The sequence below is a fragment of the Apodemus sylvaticus genome, chromosome 8 (genome assembly GCF_947179515.1).
Source record: "Apodemus sylvaticus chromosome 8, mApoSyl1.1, whole genome shotgun sequence".
Lineage (NCBI taxonomy): Eukaryota > Metazoa > Chordata > Mammalia > Rodentia > Muridae > Apodemus > Apodemus sylvaticus.
This window is the reverse complement of record NC_067479.1, coordinates 83,007,810-83,030,154: the sequence shown is the minus strand read 5'-3', so window position 1 is coordinate 83,030,154 and position 22,345 is coordinate 83,007,810. Positions and strand designations below refer to the sequence as shown.

The window sequence follows — 22,345 nt, the reverse complement described above, 5'->3', positions numbered from 1 at the left end:
CCAATCCCCAGGCCTGAATCATGGTGAACTAAGTCATGAGAAGCAAGGTGTATTCCATAAATAATCTTTCCCTTGCTTTTTCTTTTTACCAGACTCCTGTGCAAACCTTTCTCAGCACACTCTTTCCCTGCATGAAATACACTTTTTCTAGTGGTATACTATTGCCTACATTGTCTGTCAGGCTGGACTTGGAAAACTAGAAACACTGATACATTTTTACTACTCTGTAACTATGACAACTGATGATAAACAACTATTTGTGCCAACTCCATTGTGAAACTGGCCAACTCCCGGAATAAATCCTTCCAATGGGCCCTCATGGTTAACTGACTGTGGAGAAACGAACGCGAACAACCTTTCAACAGTTTCTTAAAGATTAAGCTTCAGTAGAGAACACTTACGTGAGGTTGTTTTCCATCTGGAGCCACAAACATAACTCTAGAGGATTTCAAGAACGGTTCCTGTTTTGTTTTGTTAGGATTGCTTAAGCAAGTCGTTATTTGTTATAGGAAGACAAGGGCTACCCTGTGGCGTGCATGGTTCCATTCCTTGGATAGACAGGCTTGCATTTCAGTTTCTTCCAGTTTTTGTCCCACCTTTGTTGGATATCTTTCTAGTTTTTTTTTTCCTAAAGGAAGACAACAACCTCTCTCATATTCTTACTTCAAGTTGTCTTGATGTCTTTGTGCCTCTTTTCTCCACATGTCACAGAGCTGGACTCTCTTAACCTCAGTTTGGTGAGTTCCTGTTACCCCAGTCTTATTAAACTGTGCTGGTTCCTAGCCTTCTTCTAGGACTAAAGGCTTCAGAGCTGAAGCCAGACGCACTGCAACTTCAAACCCATGTACTCTGCAGGAAGACCTGGAAGACCTCATCCAACTCAGGGCAAATGCTGGAACCGCCCCCTTACCCCTTCTAGAGTGCGGTCAGGCCAGCGTGTCTCTGCCTTGCCTGGCCCCTCGGCAGCAGCTCGCAAGCGATCTAAATTGCTTGCCTGGATGCCACTACTGGACTCGCCCCCGAAGGCGCGGGACGGAGCAGCTGCTCCTCTATTCTAAGGCAAGCAGCCCTGGATAAGGCAGGTGAGGCACGGGAGCATTGAGAGCAACCGGATATTATAGGGAAGAGGACACTGTGCGCAGAGGCAAAAGACCCAAGCAAGTCTGCCCTTGGTGCGAGTTTTGGGGCCGGAAGGGAGCTCTGGATTTCGGTCCCTCCCCTTTCCCTGCTCTGGCTTGGAGCACTGGGGCGGTCAGATCCTTCTACTGTCTGGTACCTGCCGGGAGGAGATATCATCTCTCCTCCACGCCCTCCACCATGGGCAATTCTTTTAATAACTCCAAGCTAATGGAGGACTGCAAGAGTCGTCAGTGGCTGCGTTCGGAGGAAAGCCCAGCCATCAGCTCGGTGATGTTCTCCGCAGGGGTTCTGGGGAACCTCGTCGCACTGGCACTGTTGGCCCGCCGCTGGCGCGGGGACACCGGGTGTAGCGCCGGCAGCAGGACCTCTATCTCCTTGTTCCACGTGCTGGTAACAGAACTGGTGGTCACCGACCTGCTGGGGACCTGCCTCATCAGCCCGGTGGTGCTGGCTTCCTATTCCAGAAACCAGACCCTGGTGGCCCTGGCTCCCGAAAGCCGCGCGTGTACCTATTTCGCTTTCACTATGACCTTCTTTAGTCTGGCCACGATGCTCATGCTCTTCGCCATGGCCCTGGAACGTTACCTCTCCATCGGGCACCCTTACTTCTATAGGCGCCACTTATCGCGCCGCGGGGGTCTGGCGGTGCTGCCTGCCATCTATGGGGTCTCCTTGCTCTTCTGTTCCCTGCCGCTGCTCAACTATGGGGAGTATGTTCAGTACTGTCCTGGGACGTGGTGCTTCATCCGGCACGGGAGAACTGCATACCTTCAGCTGTACGCCACGATGCTCCTGCTGCTCATCGTGGCTGTGCTAGCCTGCAACATCAGCGTTATCCTCAGCCTCATTCGCATGCACCATCGGAGCAGAAGAAGCCGCTGCGGATTGTCTGGCAGTAGCCTAAGAGGCCCTGGGTCTCGCAGGAGGGGAGAAAGGACTTCGATGGCTGAGGAGACGGACCACCTCATTCTCCTGGCCATTATGACCATCACTTTCGCTGTATGTTCCTTGCCTTTCACAGTAAGTCACATTTGTTTCCACAGCCCAGCAGCCCACAGCCTGCTCAAACTCCCCTCAGCCCACCCTTTCCACCTCCAGGCATACACGCTGACAACCTGCCTGGGAAAAGTCCAAATTGACAAAGGTCTGTTGCCTTCCCCTTTCCTTTTCACCTTACCCACTTCCTTCTTTCCTCTTTCTGTCTTTGCATATGAATGTTGCTACCTTAGCACTTCTGAGAACCTTCTACTGGTCCCTTCCCTGGGTTGGTAACTGAAGAGGAGGGAGTCCCTTCCAAGATAGGACTGTTGTCAATGTTATAATCTGACCACTGGGGCTCACTTTGCTATCCTTGAGGCCCTGTTCCTTGGTACTTTAATTTCTCCTGGGTAAAATATAGTTGTCAACCCACAGCACTCAGAAGGTCCTTGGTGTAGACGTTTACAGCCACTTTCATTTGGAACATTAAATTACAAAATAGTCTCTTGATGTCACTGTCAAGAGTACACATAGATGCTCCTCATTCTGTAGCTGTGTAATTCGTCAGCACAAAGATAAATGCAGTAACAGCTGGAACATCTCAGGGAAGAGGAAAAAGGCTGCCTGGGGGAACTGAGGCAGGGCTAGGACAGAAACATGGATGTTGTCCAGTTAGAGGCAGCATCGACAGTGAGTTCTGAAACAAATCCTCAGCTTCTAAAGTCTAATGTAGATACACAGCCAAAATTGGAGCCTTCGGATCTCTCATGAAGAGATATAGAAGGGGCACCTGGGAAAGGATGCCATGGACAGTGGCTACTCAAAGATCTGACTTGTAGAAGCATAGAAATAGCTCTTCTCTGGTTCACATGGATGCTTCTGATTGGTGTCATCTATTTATCCTCAGGGAGAAAGGGATGCAGATAAGGACCCTGCCCCAGGGACTCCCCTTCTCAGATATGTTTTCTATGCTCTGTTCTGCATTGTTAATACACTTGTCCCTCTCCTCGGTCACAGCACATGGTCTGAACTGGTAAGTTATACTTAGTGGGAATGAGATGGAGCCCACACTGCCCTTTAGAATAATTAATTGGGCTGTGGAAGCTGGCATCTCCACAGATACTCCAGGAGGAGAGTTTGTGTTCTGGAATGTTATGATTTAAAAAGAATGTGGCTCCTGTGCTTTTGTGTTATGGGCAAAGTATTTTATGTTTGGGGCCACATTGGAGGTGGGGATGGGATAGTGACCACTATCTATAAAAGAAAGCACTTCTAGTCTCACTAAACAACTGACTCCAACCATTCTACAATGTGTCTGTCTTAGGCTGCTGGGAACCAGAATGTCTGCTCTAAGAATTGTATCTGTTATCTGTAAGTAAATGTATAAAAATACCAGGAGCTACTTATGTAGCCTGAGAATGGGCTCCATGCTGGCCCAAACACTTACAAAAAGGATTGATTCTCCATTTCTAATCCACTGAAAAGAGGTTAGTGGGCAGAAAATGGCTCCTCCTCAACTGAAAACTTGAACTCAAAACTTGGTAAACTATATTTTAAAAAACAAAAGCTGTGACTTTCAACAGATCCCCTGTGCTCTTGTAAGTGTTGCCTTTAATCATGAAGGAGCAGTCATTGCCATATATATAAACCCCCCTCTTTAATCCCTACTGCAGCTCCTCCTCCCCCCTCTGCTCCCTGTTCCTTCCCCCCCACCTCCCCCCTACATTCTCGCTCTCCTTCACGTTCCTTTCCCCCACCTCCTCTCTACCCTGTCCTCCCAACCATTCCTCCTCTGTTTCTTTTCAGAAAAGGACAGGCTTCCCCCATGGATATCAACAATACAGCATACATATCAAGTTGTAGTAAGAATAGGTACCTTCCCTTGTATTAAGGCCAGATGAGGCAACCCAGGAGGAGAGGGGTTCCAAAAGCAGGCAGTCAGAGACAGCCCCTGCCCCCACTATTAGGAGTCCCACAAGAAAACCAAGCTACACAAAGGTAACACACATGCAGAGGATCCAGGTCAGTTCCATGCCAGCCCCTGGTTGTCCATTCAGTGGCCGTGAGACCCAGTGAACCCAGGTTTGTTGATTTTGTGGGTTTTCTTGTTATCCTCCCCTTTTTAATATCAGTCCAGAGATGGCCCCAGAATTGCCAAAAGAAAGGACTTTGCACCAAAATTCTCTTAGAAAGGATGAGGAAGTCGAGCTTGCTTTGAAGTTCTGCTCTTGATCAGTTTCTTTTTGTGGCTGGTAGGGGGAGGGGCACACAGAGAACGTTTGCAATGGCTTCTACATCAAACTGTCCCTTAGAATGGACACCATCAGCAAGCTGAGCTCTAGATTTGCTTCTGCAAAGCCCATGGCAGAGATTCCCAATGATAGAGAGAATCCCGATGTGAGTATAGTGGAAGGCCAGCACACTGACTTGCCTTGGGGATCACCATGGCATCACAGCTACACACACTGCAGATGATCCAGGAGGTGCAGTGTTAAACCGAAGCATCACATCATCTCTTCTAAAAAATCAACTTTGTCCTTTGACAACTTTTATTTTGATAGTGTTATCTTTCTGTCCCACACCATGTTAAGCATTAGGAACTACTGAGCTATTCTGATAAATTACTTTAGAGATGATATGACAGTTCAAAACTCATGGCTAATGTTCATACATTCTGTTATTTCCAAACATAAGCCCCAAGGCAGAGTTCCTCCCAAATTCTCTGACCCTACTTGGGCCACACTAAAATATGGCCAAGGCAGAGCTGCCACTTGAGTAGGAATCCTTTGCACAAGAAGGAGGGTGAGGCTCACAAATTCATTCAGGCACTTGATTTTTTTTAGCACCATCAACATGCAATCAATGCACACCACAAACATGAGATACATATTAAATTTTTCTTGAAGCCATACATGCTAAAAATGAAACCAACAAAACTTATTTTAATTACATATTTATTTAAATCAATTTATCAGAATAGCATCAATAATAAAACAAAAGTTATTCTTGTAAAATATTTGCCCAAATATTCTAATTCTTTTTCTTATATTCTCAAACACAGCAGCAACCCATCATTTTCCTCCCATCTTTGACCCAGAACAGCAAGAACTGTTTTCTGCGTTCCTGAAATTGAGTCAGACCTCTAGACAGCAAGGAGAAGCCTTCAGGGCCACAGCTGGTGGGGCCATAGTCAGTTCTACAGGTCTCTGGCAGTAGAGGAAGCTGGGACTTAGGAAATCTAGAGTCTAGAATCAGCAGTCATCATCCCAGGTTATGAACAGAGTAGATTTGCTTCTTCCTTCTAGGATGTCAGTCTAGGGCCTACCAAATTCAGGAAATAAAACTCTCAAAATAGAAAAAATAAATGCCCAGTACCCTAAAATAAAGTCAAGTTGGGTGTATCATGACTGTTACACCCAAAAGACTGAGGGTCTGAGTATTATATTTTTTACCTCAATTCATTATTTTCCCTGTGACCTCCAAGATGTGTAATGGGATTCCTATTGTGCATGTAAGTCAAGTAACTTCCTCCCGGGCCTGCAGTGAGGGAGTAGTGGAGCTGGGATGGGAAGTCTAAGGCACTGAGACCATATATATTAGTAGCAATAATGTCCAGAAGAAAGTCCTCATTTCAAGGAAAACATGGGAGGAGATCCAACCATGCTTTCACAAGAGAATTGTGATAGTATTATAAATATTTGGACCACCTTGTTTCTTTATTCCAACTTGTTAGCTTTAAAAATAAATCAGCAGGGACTTTTTTTCTCCATGTTATTTCAATCATGTTCCATTTTCCCTCAGTCCTGTGGCTTGCAAGCCCAGGACTGAGATTTTAGGAGATTGCTAGGATAAATGCTAGTCTAAATCTAGATATAATCAGATTATCCCTCACATAAAACCTTTATTTGATGCCCATAAAATGTTTTCTTAGTGATTAGAAAAGCGTCTGTTGTTTAGTAAATGACATTATTTTGACTGCCCAGTATGAAATCATGCATAAGGCTAACGATTTAGACCAAACAGTTTATTCACTAAATGAGTAGTGTATAAATTAATAAACTCCTCATGTCAATCAGTTATTGTCATCATGTCACAGTGATAAATGGAAACTCTTTTTCTTCCAGAAAAGGAATAGAACACAGGAAACAATGAGCCCTCCAGTCTTGTCTCAGACCCTGCTTGTATCATCTCCGTTCCCCACCCACATCCACTCACTTTCTCAACACTTGGCTAACTGGTTAGCTTCTGATCATTTTAAACTGCTCACCACATGACATCAGGATAAAGTACTTATGCTTTTTATTCAGTTCTGAAATTTCAAGAGCCTACCATTGACTCACTCTAAAAATACCTTCATCTTTACAAATTCTCCACGGTTAGAATTTCTAAGTAAATCTGATTAGTAGAAATCTGATCTTTATACTATAGAAAACATTGAAGTAAACAATCCTGGAGTTTCCCGTTTGTTCCTGCTATTCCTTGTGTAAAATGACATGTACATGGATGGTGAAAGTCTCATATAAAATTAGCCACTCACAAGGATACAAACTATAAAAGTTCAGGTAGTGAGTTAAAAAAAAAATTCCAGGCAAACCCCTCTACAGGGCTAGTTCCGAGTACATCCAGGATTACACAGAGAATCCTTGTCTCAAAAAACAAAAACAAAAGAACCTCAGGTAGTGGTAAAAGAGAAACCTATAACTCTTTAGGTGTCTAGAGAGAACTTATCATGAAGATATAGAAGTGAATATTTGCCAATAGCTGGAATGCCCTTTGTTACTGAGACATCATTAGTAGCATGTGTTTGACAATTGTTGGGAGCATTTAAATGCACATTTCCTTTTAAGAGAATATTCCTCTGTGTAATTTCAATTGATATCTTTTACTTCACCAATTTGTTAATGTGCAGTGGTGTCTGTAAATATAAACACAGATATGATGGTTTTTAGTATGTAGTATGCATGAAGCATCATCTGTTCCCAACACCTTCAGTTAAGTGGATCTTCCCTGTTGTTTCAGGCCAGGTCTTCAGCTCAACAAACAAACAAATAAAACACCCCTCACAGTATGAACTTAAAAACAAATCAACACCATGATTCAGGAATGCAGTCAACAATTCTTTTTCCAGGTAGAGGCTTAACCCCGGTTAATCTACAACTTGTTCTACTTGCTTGGCCTCTCCTGTCCCCTGTTTTGAGTTTCTGGCCATCAGTCCTCATCCAGATCTTGAACCTAAGTCACTAAGCTACACTTTTCTGACTGTATTTTGCTCCTTAAAAGTGTTCCATAAATTGAAAACAGGGTTAAGTATTCTGAAATTAGGACGTGTGTGTGATGGAAAGGGTCTGAAAAGGGCAGAGAGAATCTAGGGAAGCCTGAGACTTCCTGTAGACAAGGGTGTTGATTTCTGCTCTGTGTACATTGTACATGAATACTCTGTTCAGTACGTGTGGTACACTCTATAAACATACACTCCGTTCACTACATGTAGTACACTCCATACATGTACGCTCTGTTCAGTACATGTGGCACTGACTGGGCTGTGATTGAGCTCGTTTACTCTGCCAATCAGGAAACTGAAGGCAGGAAAGATCTCCAGTGTAACGGAGCAGAAGGGAAAACCCAGCAGACAGAATCAACAGGTGAAGAAAGGCTTTTATTAGGTGTGAGGAAACACACACATACAGGTAATACACAGAGAGAAAGACCTTCTGCAAAGCACAGGGGAACTGGGGAAGCTGACACCCCAGCTCTCCCTGAAGACTAGGTTTAAGGGTCTATGAAGGATCTCCCTCCCTAATTTAATGTTGCTCAGTTTGGGCAAAATCAGGGAGGCTGGTTGGTCCATAAGTGTGGAGTAAACATGTCCTAATCCAGCCTTGTACTTGTCTAGCTGGTCCTTCAGGGTATGCACATATGCCACTACTGGAGGAAAAGAGAGGTCTTTAGGCCTTTGTCTTCAGTCAGGATTATGAAGAAGAAGCTGGAAGTTTGCCAACTGTCTTAGTCAGGGTTTCTATTCCTGCACAAACATCATGACCAAGAAGCAAGTTGGGGAGAAAAGGGTTTATTGAGCTTACACTTCCATGTTGCAGTTCATCACTAAAGGAAGTCAGGACTGGAACTCAAGCAGGTCAGGAAGCAGGAGCTGATGCAGAGGCCATGGAAGGATGTTTCTTACTGGCTTGCTTCCCCTGGCTTGCTCAGCCTGCTCTCTTATAGAATCCAAGAATCCCAGCCCAGGGATGGTACCACCCACAAGGGGCCCTCCCACTTGATCACTAATTGAGAAAATGCCTCACAGTTGGATCTCATGGAGGCACCTCCCCAACTGAAACTCCAGCCTGTGTCAAGTTGACACACAAAACCAGCCAGTACATATTGTCTATTTCTGACTCCTTTCCCTATTTGTCGACCCAGCTGAGATCTGTCTGACTCCCTCCTAGCCACTCACATAGATCATTCCAAAAGCCACCTGCAGACTAGGATTAGAGGACTCTTGGTGAACAGATCATACTGCCCATCATTTCCTCAGAGCTCTAGACTTTAGCACTCGGTCTTCATTTCAGTTCCCAGATGTACAGTACCAAGGTCATGATCATTCTGGAACCATATTAATGTCACAGTTGTTCTTATAGTGTAAAGTAGACCTCAGTTTCCATGCACCATAAGCATGTTTGGAGGGGAAAGATTTCTTTAAAGCATGGCCCCATCCCCACAACCCAATTTCTTTTTTAATTTAATTGTGCAAAGCCTGCAGCTAAGATACCACAATGTCTTTCAGAAGGTGGAGGAACTCAGCAAGTGCTGCCTACAAGTTAGCTGATGGGAGGTATTGATGGAAAAAAAAAAGAGTCGCATGTTTTCCATCCCTAAACAGAAGAGTGAGAGCCACGGTCTTCATCAAACCCTTCAACAGAAGTGTCTGCATACCTTGTGTCCATATAAAGCTTTTTGCATCAGAGGCTTTCAATGGAGGTGTCAGGATACTGGCTAGGGACTGGCATTTAAGCTAGAGCCCCACGAGGGCAATTTGACTCCATACACAAAGTAACTAGTTTTTTAAACCTTGGCTTCCTCCTCTCTAAAAGAGTCTGGGTTCCTGTAGGGAGCTTTTAAGCCTCCCAAGTTCATGCCTTAGCCAAGACTGAATAAGTCAAAGAAACAGTGCAACTGAATGTATTAAGTCTCCCCTGGGGATGACTTCACACACAGATGAACCCAGTAAAGTGCTCTTTCACGCTAAGATCCGGAACCCACTTCATATCAAATAAAAGATAGGAAAGCAGTTTAAATCACAGTCCTTGACCACTGCTAAGATGACACTTCCCATGGATGCCTGCTTCGGACATGGCTGAAACAGAAGACTCCCATCTGTGCCCCCTGTAGTCTTTACAAAGCCTGGTGTGGGGGTGGGGCTCAAGCAGTTAGTTCATTCAACACATTAGACTAGCACCTGGTATTTTTCTCACAGCAAGGAGATTGATAGTGTACGCCAGAAGGCTCATGTGTTCTCACCAACCTCTGAATTTGAACTTTAGAACATCACCAATATATCCCTGAGTAATTTCTGTATCTCCCACATGTCAGCTGTTTGTTAAGAACTGAGGCTCAGCTCTAGGAAAGGAGGAAGTTCACCTGTGTAGAGGTTCACACTTTCAGTTTGGAACCAGGTCATGGTGATGGGTACTTTCTGATGTTCAGATCAGTCAAGAGCAGTTCCAAGAGGAGATTTGCTTGAAGAGAAATCCAGCCAAAACCAGTGGACCAGGGACCTCAGGATTGAGAAGAGGCAGGGTGCATGACGGGGCCTGGGCTGTGGCCTTTATTAGGGTTTCTGCAGGAAAGGCATGTTAAGGTAAAAGGATTAGGATTGGCAAACTTGTATAACTGTGGCAGGCTGTTAGCTACAGGGCAGTCCTTAGTTGATTGGTAACAGAACCCTGGACCATTAAGGAGGAGGACACGTCTATGGGCTATGTACTCTGTAGGTGAGGTAGGTCTCAGGACTGGTTAGTAATGTGTATAGCAAAGGCATACTCCCTATTGAGCCCTTTGTTGGTTGCAATAATTAGTCATTCCAAGAAGGGGCAGTCTCTCCCCAGCCACAGACTTTTAGATATCTAAACCTTATAATAGGGTTGGGAGTATAGCTCAATGGTTGAATGCGTGCCTAGCATAAGTGAGGTCCTAAATTCAAGCCCCAGCGAGGCACAGAAAACCACTCACATCACAAAATATCATAATATAGAAAATTATAATACAATTATATTAACGTTACATCTACTTAGTGTGCACTTGAAAGTGCTAAAATGGTATGTTTTTATGTTATGTGGATTTCAGCACAACTTAAAGCAACATTGAATCCAGAATGCACAAGAACAAAGGTATAAATTCCAGTCAGAAATTTTAAAAAGTGAAGGAGAGGCAGAAGGCAAAGATCACATCAAAAGCCCAAAGTGTTAAAGGTGTCTGAAGTCAGCATCTCTTCTAAATGTAAAAGAATTGAATCATCTCCTACAGAGTATTGGCTACCCTCCGATACTTACCGACCATAAAAGAAATAGCATAGAGCTTCTCCACCTTTAAACCAGCTCTCACTTCTCATTATCCTGTTACACTCTACAAGATCAGAAATGATGATGTAGGTTATTCTGTACTGCAAACCTGGCTCATCTTCTGGGTGGAGCTGGGAGATGAGGATGCTGAACCTGGTTCACTGTGCTTGCCTTGATGCTCAACTCAGCATCACTGTGTGCCCTGCCAAACTAGATTGGAGACAGCCTTGGGCTTTTCTACAGTAGAATGCTATTACCTATGCATGCAGTGTGTGTGTGCATGTGCATGTGCGTGTGTGTGTGTGTGTGTGTGTGTGCATGTGTGTGTGCATGTGTGTGTGCATGTGCGTGTGCATGTGCGTGTGTGTGTGTGTGTGTGTGTGTGTGTGTGTAGTATAGTTTAATTACCAGAATTATCAGAATTATGTATACTATTACTGAATGTTTCCCTCCAAACTCCCCTCCTGAACACATCATACTGAACATTTTGCATCCAAAGTAATATAACAGACTAGAAGACTATTGCCCCATTGCATTGGATTTCACATCCCCACCTAACTCTTTTCTCTGTGCTCTGGAAAACCCACGATCAATTCTTCTTTTTCCCTACTCATCTGCCAACTCTATTCTCCACTCATTATGCCAAGATTCTCTGGCATAAACACCTCTGGCTGCCAAACCTTCCTGCCATTGTCTTAACATAAGCAACCCAAGGATGACGGCTTTTCTCTCTCCCTACAATTTGTTTAGTACATCCAGTTCCCAGATGCTGTGGAGGGAGTACCAGGGTAAAGGGAAGAGATTGTTCAGGGAAAAGCGTGTCAGGGAAGAAGTGGCTGGTTTCCCTAAGTCACAGACTAGGTCAGAAGGTTCCCGGAGCATTAAGAATAAGTGTGTAGTTAAATGATGAGGTGTGATCCACATTTGGATTCCTTTCTGTAGGTTGGAATCAAGAATCATGGCTTCCAAGTATGTTCTGTTCCCTAACCAAATCGCTGCATTGAGTCAGATGAGAGCACCAATACCAGTTTGAAAGTCCTGATCTACGTATAAGGATTTATGTCCACTTCCCAGAGTTTAGGTTACCATTCTGAAAGGCCATGCTGCAATTCTGACCTGGATGTAACAGCAAGTGAATGCTGTACTAGCATCAGAAGTCTTGGACTTGTGCTCTTACCAGGCCACAAAACAGCCTTAGATCCATGGCAAGTTCCCTGAGTCTTTGCTGCCCCTGTGTTCTCTCTGGTGAAATGAGGTCAGAACTCACTTACTTTTAGAGTACAGATTACATGCACACTGTTGAAGCAGCCCATGAGTTGCTTACGATGAGCGTGTGAAGTAGTGATATCAACTTTTTTACACACTCGCGAGTTTCTTGTCCTTGATACCAAAGGTACACAGAGTTAAACTCAAGCTCCAACACTGAGACACTCAGAGCCAGCCCTCCACCTGCTGCTCTGTTGGTCTCTGGCAGAATCATCAGGTCAGGCATTTGGGAATGTAAAATGTTCTTAACATCCCCAGAATGTACTTCCTCATCTGTTACATTTCCCATTAGGACCCGGAACATTTCACAACACACATATCAGGTAAACTGTAGCTACTAATACTATCACTGCTGATATTATTAAAATACTGTTTGGCCAGGCACAGTGGCTCCCACCTGTAATCCTATCTGGGGGGCGGTGGAGCCTTACTGGCAGATCCTGTGTTTGAGGACAGTTTGGATTATATAATGAGACCATCTGAGGGGAAAACAGATTCTATTCCAGATGCCATCTCCCTCCATTCCCAATGACAAGACTGAAAGTTTTGTGGGACGCTAACATTAATGGTAACCTTAGAATACATGTTTTCTTTAAGTTCATGGGGAAACGATGATGTAACATTTGTGTAGGAGATTTTTCACCACCCACCCTTTCGCCGCCACTACCACACAAAACAAGGCTTGATCTCAAGAAACAACAGAGAATCTAAGCTGGCTTGTTCACAGTGTAGACCTAACATTGTTTTTCTCTTTGCTTTTTTCAGATCTTTGCCTACATGGATGAAACGTCTTCCCTAAAGGAAAAGTGGGACCTGCAAGCTCTCCGGTTTTTATCGGTTAACTCTATAATCGATCCTTGGGTCTTCGCCATCCTTAGGCCACCGGTCCTGAGGCTAATGCGCTCAGTCCTCTGTTGTCGGACTTCACTGAGAACACAAGAAGCTCAACAAACTTCCTGTCCCACCCAGTCCAGTGTCAGTAAACAGACTGACCTTTGTGGACAGTTGTGAGGATGTGCTTCACCAGGGAACCTCTGAAGAAGCCTTCAAATGGCCTCATTGGAGAAATGTAAAGGGCTGAGATATAAACAAAATGGCCTTGCTCTGAGGAAGCAGATGAAACAGACTTTACAAAGTGGTGTGGGCTGCAGATGTGATGACAGGGCCCTTTGAGGAAAGTGTCAGAGGGTGTATAAAGTTCACATTATGTGACCTTTGAAGAACAATCAGCTGTGTCTAAGACCCAGTTGATTTAAGCTTTCCTGTTGAATGGCAAAGCATGTGGTTTTGTAATTTGTTTTAAAACGATACATGGTTGCCATCTCCTGTTTTAATGTCAATGCCGCTGCTGTTATAAACTCAGTCAGACCAAATGAAACTCATTCTCTAGGAAGTCAGTTCGTGCAAGCGATGAAGCAACCAGAGCAGACAAGTTGCTGTCTCGTGATTGCTTAATGGACTCCATTTGGACCATGAAGTTGAAAGCCATTGGCCCCTTCTACTGTGTGTGTTCATGTGGGTGTCTTCTCCAGTCACACTGTGCCACCCTTGAAAGGATGCACTGATTTGATTAATGCCAGTTTGGGTCACCTATCCTTTAGGTGCTCTGTCGTGTTGTCAGATTATTTATTCTGTCTTGTCTATTATGAGGAGGCTGCTGAAGAAAACTTCAGAAATGTGTGTCTCACAAAGAAATAATAAAAAACAATCAATTTTAATTATTGTTCTTTTTGTAGAGAAAAAATTTTTACAGTTGTATCTGAGGCCAGATTTTAGGATCAATCTCTGGAAATTCAAGATCATTCTTTGGGTATACTAGAATCCTTCTGCTGTTGTAATAGGGACATAACTAACATATGCACTTACTTTACAAGGTGTTTGTGCCACGCCAAACTCTTTCGTCTGTATTTTTATTGAGGGAACATATTTTTATTGAGGGAACAGAAGAAAACACCTAAATGTTAGTCATAATATATTTCCAAACATTTGGCATGATGTAAACTCAGCTTTAAAGTATTTCAGTGAGCGTGTACATTAGTCAGAGTTATGGTATAAACACATAACTCTGAAATGCTACAAGCTGAACTATAAAACAAAAAAAAGTGGAAGTCTTCAATGAACTCACGCCCCAATGACAGTTTCCAGTTAGTGTAGACATGCATCTTTTAAGTAAAATGAAAGTTAAAAAAAGAAAATCAAATTATTTTTTGGCAAGTTTTGAAAATGTACGATTGTTGTAAATTAAAATTTTAAGATATCCGGTAGAGTTATTGATATTGAAAGAGAGTTTTGCTCAGTTTTCAGTCTTCTGACATCGTCATTAGAATAATATAACCATCTTATTTGAAGGCAGATAAAATTGTAGGATGGCTGTTAACTTTTTAAATTTAGTTGTTTCTCAAGCTTCATGTTTGCCCAGAGCTTTTTTTTTTTTTTTTTTTTACAATTAGTTATCATTTAGAAAGACTCTTTGAGTAACTAAGTGTCTCTAATACAAATTCTGTGAATCAAATCAGCTCTTACTTTTACAAGAATAAATAAATAAATAGTTCCTATTTGTATAAATTTAAGCAGAGCAGACAAAGTTTAATTTAACTAAAATCTAGACAAGTATAAATACCCCCTCTCCACCCGGGTGCTTTATGCCCAGAAATTACACTCAGGGGATAGTGAGGCCTATGGAATGATCCTTAAGTAGAAAATTCTGGTTACTTTGCATCTGGAATTTTGATCCCTTTCATCAAATGTTTTCGTAAAATCTCAGAATGAAAAAAATATATTAACTACAGTTTCTCAGTCCACCATACCCTGCCCCTACACCCATTGAGAACAATGCCTGAAATTTTTTTTAAATGGACATAGAACTGATGTCCATTTAAAAAATGATACACTTGGGAGCATACAATATCAGAACTTACGCCGCTTTACTTATTTATTTATTTCCATTATTATGGCCAACTCTAAGCATGGCATACACACTGCTTTTATGCATGCATATGTATATGTGCATTATGTGTGTCTGTGTGTGTGTGTAAAGGGCCCCAGATTTACGTGGCTTCTGCTTCATTCATTCAGATAGTATCTTCCAATCAATTGAAGAGCTCAGCAATATGATGAGTCTAGCTAGCCAGTTTGCTCTGGAAGTCCTCTGTCTCTGCCTACCCAGCGATTATGTGGATTCTGGCTATCCAAACTCTGATACTCAAATTTTCACAAAAGGATTGTAACCACTGAGGCATTTTCTCAATTCTATTAAGCCATAATTTAAGAAGTAGTCAGTCTCTAGGACTCCATTTTCTTGTGTGCTTCTGTTCCTTGTATGTTGATGACTAAATTGTTTTGTTTCATTTGCACCAATTTATAAGCAGAAAAAACTGAATGTCTAAACTTTCTCTAACAATCACCTATTGTTCATAGCATTTCAAAGGCAACTTAGAAAAAAATAATACCTGGAAGGTATGTAACAATTTCCACCTTATAGACCCTGTCCTATCAGTGTGCTTGCTTTAGTTGCATTTTCCAGGTAGATGAGAGAAACCCATTACATATTATATGTTACATATTACAGTGTTGAGTTGGAGAAAAGAGAACCTGATTGTGTTCTTTGCTTCCAACTGTTGTTGATGTGAAAAGGGAGAAACATGGCAAGTGAATATTCACCTGAGAATGCCAGCCCTAAGTTAACATGTCCTGGAATCCACTTGTCTGTTCCATGCTAGGCTGTTTCTAGATGACTCAGTGCAACCCCAGTCAGTTTTCCCACAAAAGATATGGAAAGTGCTGCTGCACTGAATTGGAGCCTTGGCTCTCTAGAGATCTGGTGTAGAAGCAAGTTTGCTCTCAAGTCCATAGAAAACCTAAATGTCAAGAACTTTAGAAACCAAGACAACCATTTGTACAGCCCCATGCTCCAGAAACTACCATGCTCAAACCATAGAACCCAAACAACCTACAGCCGGCCCCATGCTCTATAAACTTCCATCCCCAAACCACCCAAGCTGGCATAGGAGCCCAATCCACCCCACCCCATGCTCAGCATCGCTTGCTTGTTAAACTTCTCCTCCTCAATGCTACTGCACTTTAGGAGGGATTGACCTTATGCTGGAGTTAAGACAGCTCTGATTTGGACTTGGACTAAGAGAAACAACACACTCTGGCTTAGAATTTGATAACTTAACTTTGAAAGGCAGAGCTCTCACTTGGGACAAGATTGTTTATTTTACTTAGCTAAGCCAACTCTAATGGTTTTCTAGACTTGGGCAGGGCTCCTACTTGGGCCACTCACAGAGATGCATTGCCCTCTGCAAATGAACATTTCTTCTTGAAGGGTCATGAGCTTGGTCCTTGTCATTTAGAGAGATTAGCAAAGTTCCTTTCTATCCATTGTATGTCCTCTTTGTGTACAGTTGTGACATAAAGCCAATTACTCAAAAGCATTATGATATGATAGGCCTAAAAAAGCATTTCTCAGCGTGTCTGGTGACACATACCTTAAATCCCAGTACTCAAGAGGCAGAGGTAGGAGAATGCTTGATTTAAGGCCATCTGGGTCTACATATTGAGTTCTAGGCCAACCAGGGCTGTATAGTGAGACCCTGTCTCAAATGCCTACAAAAGAAAGCAAAACAAAAGCCATTCGGCCACCTGAAGGACTATAAGAAGGAGTATTATTTTAGCAACTCAAAAAATCTACAATCTAGTTTACACAGAGGTGAAGGCCACGTGTCAGGCAGCACTGTTTTCACGTTCCTTCTTAAATCTGTTAACTTATGTACTTTGAAAAAAATAATGTAAATACCTTTTGTGAATTGTGGTTTTATTTTCTATGCAATGTATGTGTCACTAAAGGTCAATCTTAGCAATCTGACTTTGCTATCCACGAATGTCACATGCGGAAACTTTACAGAATCAAGTAAGGCAGTGATGATTCAGGTAGGAAATGATGACACATTCAGGGGCAGAGGAGGAATGTTTAATAAAAGGAATATTTACAGAGTGTGAAGGAATGGTGGAGGAGGCCTTCAAAGCTGTTCCTCCTCCTACGCCTGGAGTAGCAGGGGAGGAGCAGTTACTGGAACCCAGTGAAAGATGTAGAAGATGCCATCCAATAGGAACCATGACTCAGAAGGGGGAAACAGCCACTGCCAAGCCACAGGGTGAGAAGGAGTTCTTCTGCCCCTCCCTTTCATCAGGCAAACCTAGTTGTAGTCTACAACAGAAGAGGACCCAGGCTGTGCTCCTATGAAGCACAGAATGCTAGATCTAGAGGAGAAAATGGAAACTAGCCACTGCGGGAAGACCAACAATTTGCGTTGGGCAGTTCTGCTTCTTGCCTTCTAGTGCAAACAGATATTCCTTAGCAAGTATGGGAAATAGGGAGCTGCCCCATTTACAGAGGAAGAGATAATACAATAGATCTCCCTTCCAGATTTACTTGCCCAAGACTCTATGTACTGGTTTAGAAATTAGGTCTTATTTTTGTGAAGGGTCTCTGGGATCAGAGAAACCTAACTGAGGGCAGCCCATATCCCCCAAAATACAAGTTGGATGTGCCTACAGAGCCGGTATAAAGAGCATCTGAAGCAATTCAGCAATGTCTAAACACTAATAAGAATCATAAGAAACCTGACACACTTGTAATCCCAGCACTTGAGAGGCTGAAGGTCCAGAGTCTGAAGCCTGAGGGACCCAGTGAGAATCTAGCTTCAAGGCAAGGGGAGAAAGAAGAATGAGGTCAAGGGACAGGGCAGACAGGGTGGAGATTTTAACACTACAGGAAACAGTCAGCAAAGTCCAGCTTCCAGGAGCAGCTACTACCATGGCTGATCCTGCTACACAGCCTTCATCTTCATTTCTCTGCTCATTCCCCCCTTTTGTGATAGAGTCAAATTACATAGCCCAGGCTGGCCTCTAAGGCCAGGCCCTCCTGTCCCACATTCTAGAATGCTGATGTCACAGCACGCAGACTCCTTCTTGAGGGTATTTTTCCTGGCATGGAAAACACACACACACACACACACACACTCCTGTGACATAAATATCTTGTTTGCTTTGATGCACATGCAAACTCTAGTAGATCTGTAGGTTTTTTCAGACTTCCAAAGTTTTCCCAGACAAGTTACTTCATTGCTCAGAGTCCCGGTTTCCTCACCTCTAAAATGAGAGTGACGTCATCCACCTGCCAGCCTTTTGAGTTTCCAGGACATTTAGCTCTATACCTGGATGAGGTAAATGTTAAGAAGGTTAGAACCAGTGTTTTTCTAAATGCGCAATGTAGAGTTCATTCTGACATTGCACACACTTGGCTCCACTCTCTGACCCTTGGAAATGGTAATGGTTAGAATAAATAATTCTGTGCCTGTTCCTCTATCAGGTAACAGTCACAAACCATGGTAATGGTATCTCAGAGAGCCAAAGGATGACTTGTCTACATGTGTAACACATAGGGATTTGTAAGTGTAAAGAGAAAGGGCCAAGAGAGACAAAGGGACAACTGAAAACACAATACCTCCCCTCAGGGTGACTACTTTCAGATCTGGCCCAGCTAACATGCTAGGCCAAAGCCAAACTCCAAGAAATTTAAGGGGGAAAAAAATGCACCTATCAGTGAGAGTTTTCATATGTGGGCTTCCGGCTTAATTTTAACATTATGTTTCTACTGATATTGTCTTAGAAACAAAGTCATACATTAAAATCCTCAGCAAGTAAAAGAAGTGTGAGTGCCACACTTTGCACAGTGGGAATTGGGTGTGAAGGTTAAGTGAAGAGGCCATCAAGGGCATCCTAGTTAGAGTTATTGTTGCTATGACAAAACATCAAGACTAAAGCAAACAGAGGAGGAAAAAAGTTTACTGGGCTTACACTTTCTTATTTAGAGAAAGTCAGGTCAGAAACTCAAGCAGGGCAAGAACCAGGAGACAGGAGCTGATGCCGAGGCCATGGAAGGATGTTGCTCTTCATCCTGCAGTTGAGGATCACCAGCCTAGGGATTATACCACAAACAATGGGCAGGAATCTCTGTCAATCACTACTTAAGAAAATGCCCTACAGGTTTGTCTACAGTCAGATCTTATAAAGTTACATCTCATGCAGGCATTTTTCTAAGGTTCCCTTCTCTCAAATGCCTTTAGCCTGCATCAAGTTGACATAAAACAAGCTAGCACAGGCAGCAGAATGAATGGAAGTATGCATCCTGGGGGGGGGCCCGCTGGGAGAGGAGGTGGGGGGACCCTCTAGAATGTACCAGAAACCTAATAAGTGAGAGTCTTTTGGGACTCAAAGGGGGGGAATCTTAGATGAAATGTCTGATAGCAGAGAGAGGGAACTTGTAGAGTCCACCTCCAGTAGAAAGACAGGGCATCAAGTGGAGGGATGGAGTCTCCAGTCAAAAACTCTGACTCAGAATTGTTCCTATCTAAAAGAACTTCAGGGACAAAAATGGAGAAAAGACTGAGGGAAAGGAGGTCCAGTGACCAGCCCAACTTGGGATCCATCTCAAGAGGAAGCCCGAAAGCCCGGCACTATTACTGATGCTATGGTGTGCTTACAGACAGAAGATTAGCATGGCTGTCCTGCAAGAGTCCCAACAAACAGCTGAGACTGACGCAGATACTTACACCCAACCAATGGATTGAAGTCAGAGCTCCCCCCCCCCCACCCTGTGGTTGAATTAGGAAAAGGCTAGAAGAAGCTGAGGAAGAGGACTACCCCATAAGAAGACCAGCAGTCTCAACTAACCCAAACCCTGAGATCTTTGAGACACTGTGCCACCAAACAGGAGGCATACAAGAGCTAGTCTGAGGCCCTAACACATATGGCAGAGGACTGCCTGGTCTGGCCTCAATGAGAGAAGACGCACCTAACCCTGGAGGGACTTGAGGCCCCAGGGAGTGGAGAGGCCTGACTGGTGGGAGGGGGACATCCTCTTGGAGACAGCAGGAAGGAGGAATGGAATAAGGAACTGTGGGAGGGTGAGCCAGGAGGGGGAAGGGTAATGACTGGACTGTAAACGAATAAAAGTAATACTAATACTAATAATAATAATAAAATATAAGCCAGCACAGAAGGCATGCTTTAAGTTGCCCCTATGATTATGGTTCTGATCAAAGTCTTGTCTACAATCACATGAACCACCTGTTTTTTTTCCTCTTTTTGTTTTTCCTGCTTGGCCCTGTATACTAGTGCAGGGGTAGGTGGGTCTCGTAGGATTATTAATAGAACCTGGTCTTTCATGTTAGACACTTAGTTCTTATGTGCTATCAGTGCTATAACCCATAAATGAACACTCTCTTGGAAATGAGACTCCTTGGCTCTTACTTATCAAATGACATCTTTACTAGAAATAACTAGCAGATACTCATCTCAGTGCTAAGGGTGTGCCTGTTAAATCCAGCCTTTAAAAACTATAACAGCTGTACAGCCAAGTCTTTGAAGATGTAGTTGAGACTATCTTTCAGCTCTAGGAGAGTGTCTCACTATTTCCACACTGCAAAGAGTTTAGAGAAGCCAGCCAAAAAGTCCCCAGCTTTTGCAAACACAGGTTCATTTTTCTGTGTTTTTAAAAATAAATGCCCTGGTGTTACTTGAGAATGAAAGGCATGGTAACCAGAACACTGCGGGCTGCATACTGTGGTGTGCTACTCTCTGACCTGTGAAAATAAATCTCGTGTAAGTATTCTTCTGATAAAAGAGGAGCGAATTGCTCTAAGTATAAACGAGGGACCTTTATTTTCTTTGCTACCTATTATGGTGATGGGGGAGTTGCACTCCCGCTCTGAGAGGAAACACCAGCTCAGATGTTCATGCCTTTCCATGGCACGTCGGTTTGAAACACCTAGGAAGGTGAAGAAGTAGACACTGATCACTTTTTACATTTTTTTTTCTAGTACTGGAAATCCACACCAGAGATTCATGACCTAAGCAAGCACCAGACCACTGAGAAGCATTCCCAGCCCCTTTCTAAGATTCTCTTCTGTATCTTTTCACAGTGTTACAGTGATACATGATGGTTGCAATGGCACAGCATGTTGGAAACATGATTACTCATTGTCAGTATTAATGGCATCTTCAAATGATAAAGTGCATTCAGTTTATCTAGTGAATATATTAAGACAATACTAAATAGAATATTTTACAATAGAAATCTTAAGTAGGAAACTCATCACCCTGGGAGAGGCACAGTGGTATTCTATGCACAACACACTGAAGGGTTAATCCAGAAAGCTGAGCTGGGGATGGATGTGAGGGAGAAGGCTCAGGTAACTTTGCTCTGCATCATCTCTCTCTCTCTCTCTCTCTCTCTCTCTCTCTCTCTCTCTCTCTCTCTCTCTCTCTCTCTCTCTCACCTCCTTCCCTCTCACCTTCCTCCCTGTTGTGTCTCCTTCCAAAAGTCACCAGTCACCTTTTTAAAAAAATTTTTTATTATATATATTCTTCATTTACATTTCAAATGTTGTTCCATTTCCTGACACCGCCCCCCCCCGAAAGTCTCATAACCCATCTCCCCTTCCCCTGTTCCCTAATCAACCCTCTCCCGCTTCCCTGTCCCAGCATTCCCCCACACTGCAGCATCAAGCCTTTCCAGGACCAAGGTCTTCTCCTCCCTTTGATGTCCAACAAATCTATCTTCTACTGCCTATGTGTCTGGAGCCATGGTAACTCCATGTGCACTCTCTGGTTGATGGTTTTGTCCCTGGGAGCTCTGGGAGTATTGGTGGCTCATATTATTGTTCCTCCTATGGCACTGAAAACCCCTTTAGCTCCTTGGATCCTTTCTTTAAGGCTCTGCTAGTGCATGACAAATACAGAGGGGGACACTCGCAGCCAGCCATTGAACTGAGCACAGGGTCCCCAATGGGGGAGCTAAAGAAAGGATTCACCAGTCACCTTTACCTCCATGCAACACACCCAGAAACCCCCTGGGTCAGGGTCAATGCCTTGGCTGTTCTCTCTACTGGGAAAGGCATCTTTTCCTCTAGACAGTCATGGTTTGCTTTCCAACTTGCCCATCTCTCCCAACATCCTGCCCCATAGAGACCCTCTGTGGAAATCCTACCTAAAAATTGTACCCCATGATGGCCTCAAACCCACTATGCAGTTGGAGATGACCTTGGACTTCTGATGCTCCTGTCCATACCTCCCAAATGCTGGGTTACAAGTGTGTGCCACTATATCCAGCTTTATGCAGGGCTGGAGACGGAGCCCAGGCTATGTGCATGCAGGTAAGCACAATAGATAGATACAGCCTGATGTGCTTGCTCCCCTTTAAAACAAGAAGCAAGCCAGAAAGTCCCTCTAAGCCTACTGTGAAAAGGATTTGATGACACGCTTTAAGTGTTGTGGATATTGAATCTCAACCCTCAGAATAACACTGCAAGGTATGTGCTTTCTCCATTTTACAGATA

The 22,345-nt window shown here is 43.5% G+C and overlaps 1 protein-coding gene across 2 annotated transcripts; it reads left to right on the top strand.

Annotated features, from left to right (window-relative positions):
* The first annotated feature begins 485 nt into the window (after positions 1-485).
* On the top strand, positions 486-13,660 carry Ptger2 (prostaglandin E receptor 2). 2 transcript variants are annotated; one of them, XM_052191734.1, is made up of 2 exons: positions 486-2,139; positions 12,708-13,660. In XM_052191734.1, exons 1-2 carry the CDS (start codon positions 1,318-1,320, stop codon positions 12,951-12,953), a joined length of 1,068 nt encoding a protein of 355 aa, XP_052047694.1. In that variant the 5' UTR covers positions 486-1,317; the 3' UTR covers positions 12,954-13,660. The 2 variants fall into 2 exon arrangements, with proteins under 2 accessions (XP_052047694.1, XP_052047693.1); XM_052191733.1 differs by having other exon boundaries at positions 492-2,160.
* Positions 13,661-22,345: the final 8,685 nt, after the last annotated feature.

What these genes read in the sequence shown, in the direction of transcription:
- Ptger2 (XM_052191733.1), top strand. Translation starts at nt 1,318, where the DNA reads ATGGGCAATTCTTTTAATAACTCCAAGCTAATGGAGGACTGCAAGAGT. An exon ending in TATGTTCCTTGCCTTTCACA is followed by an intron (nt 2,161 to 12,707) that starts GTAAGTCACATT and finishes TGCTTTTTTCAG; the next exon opens with ATCTTTGCCTACATGGATGA.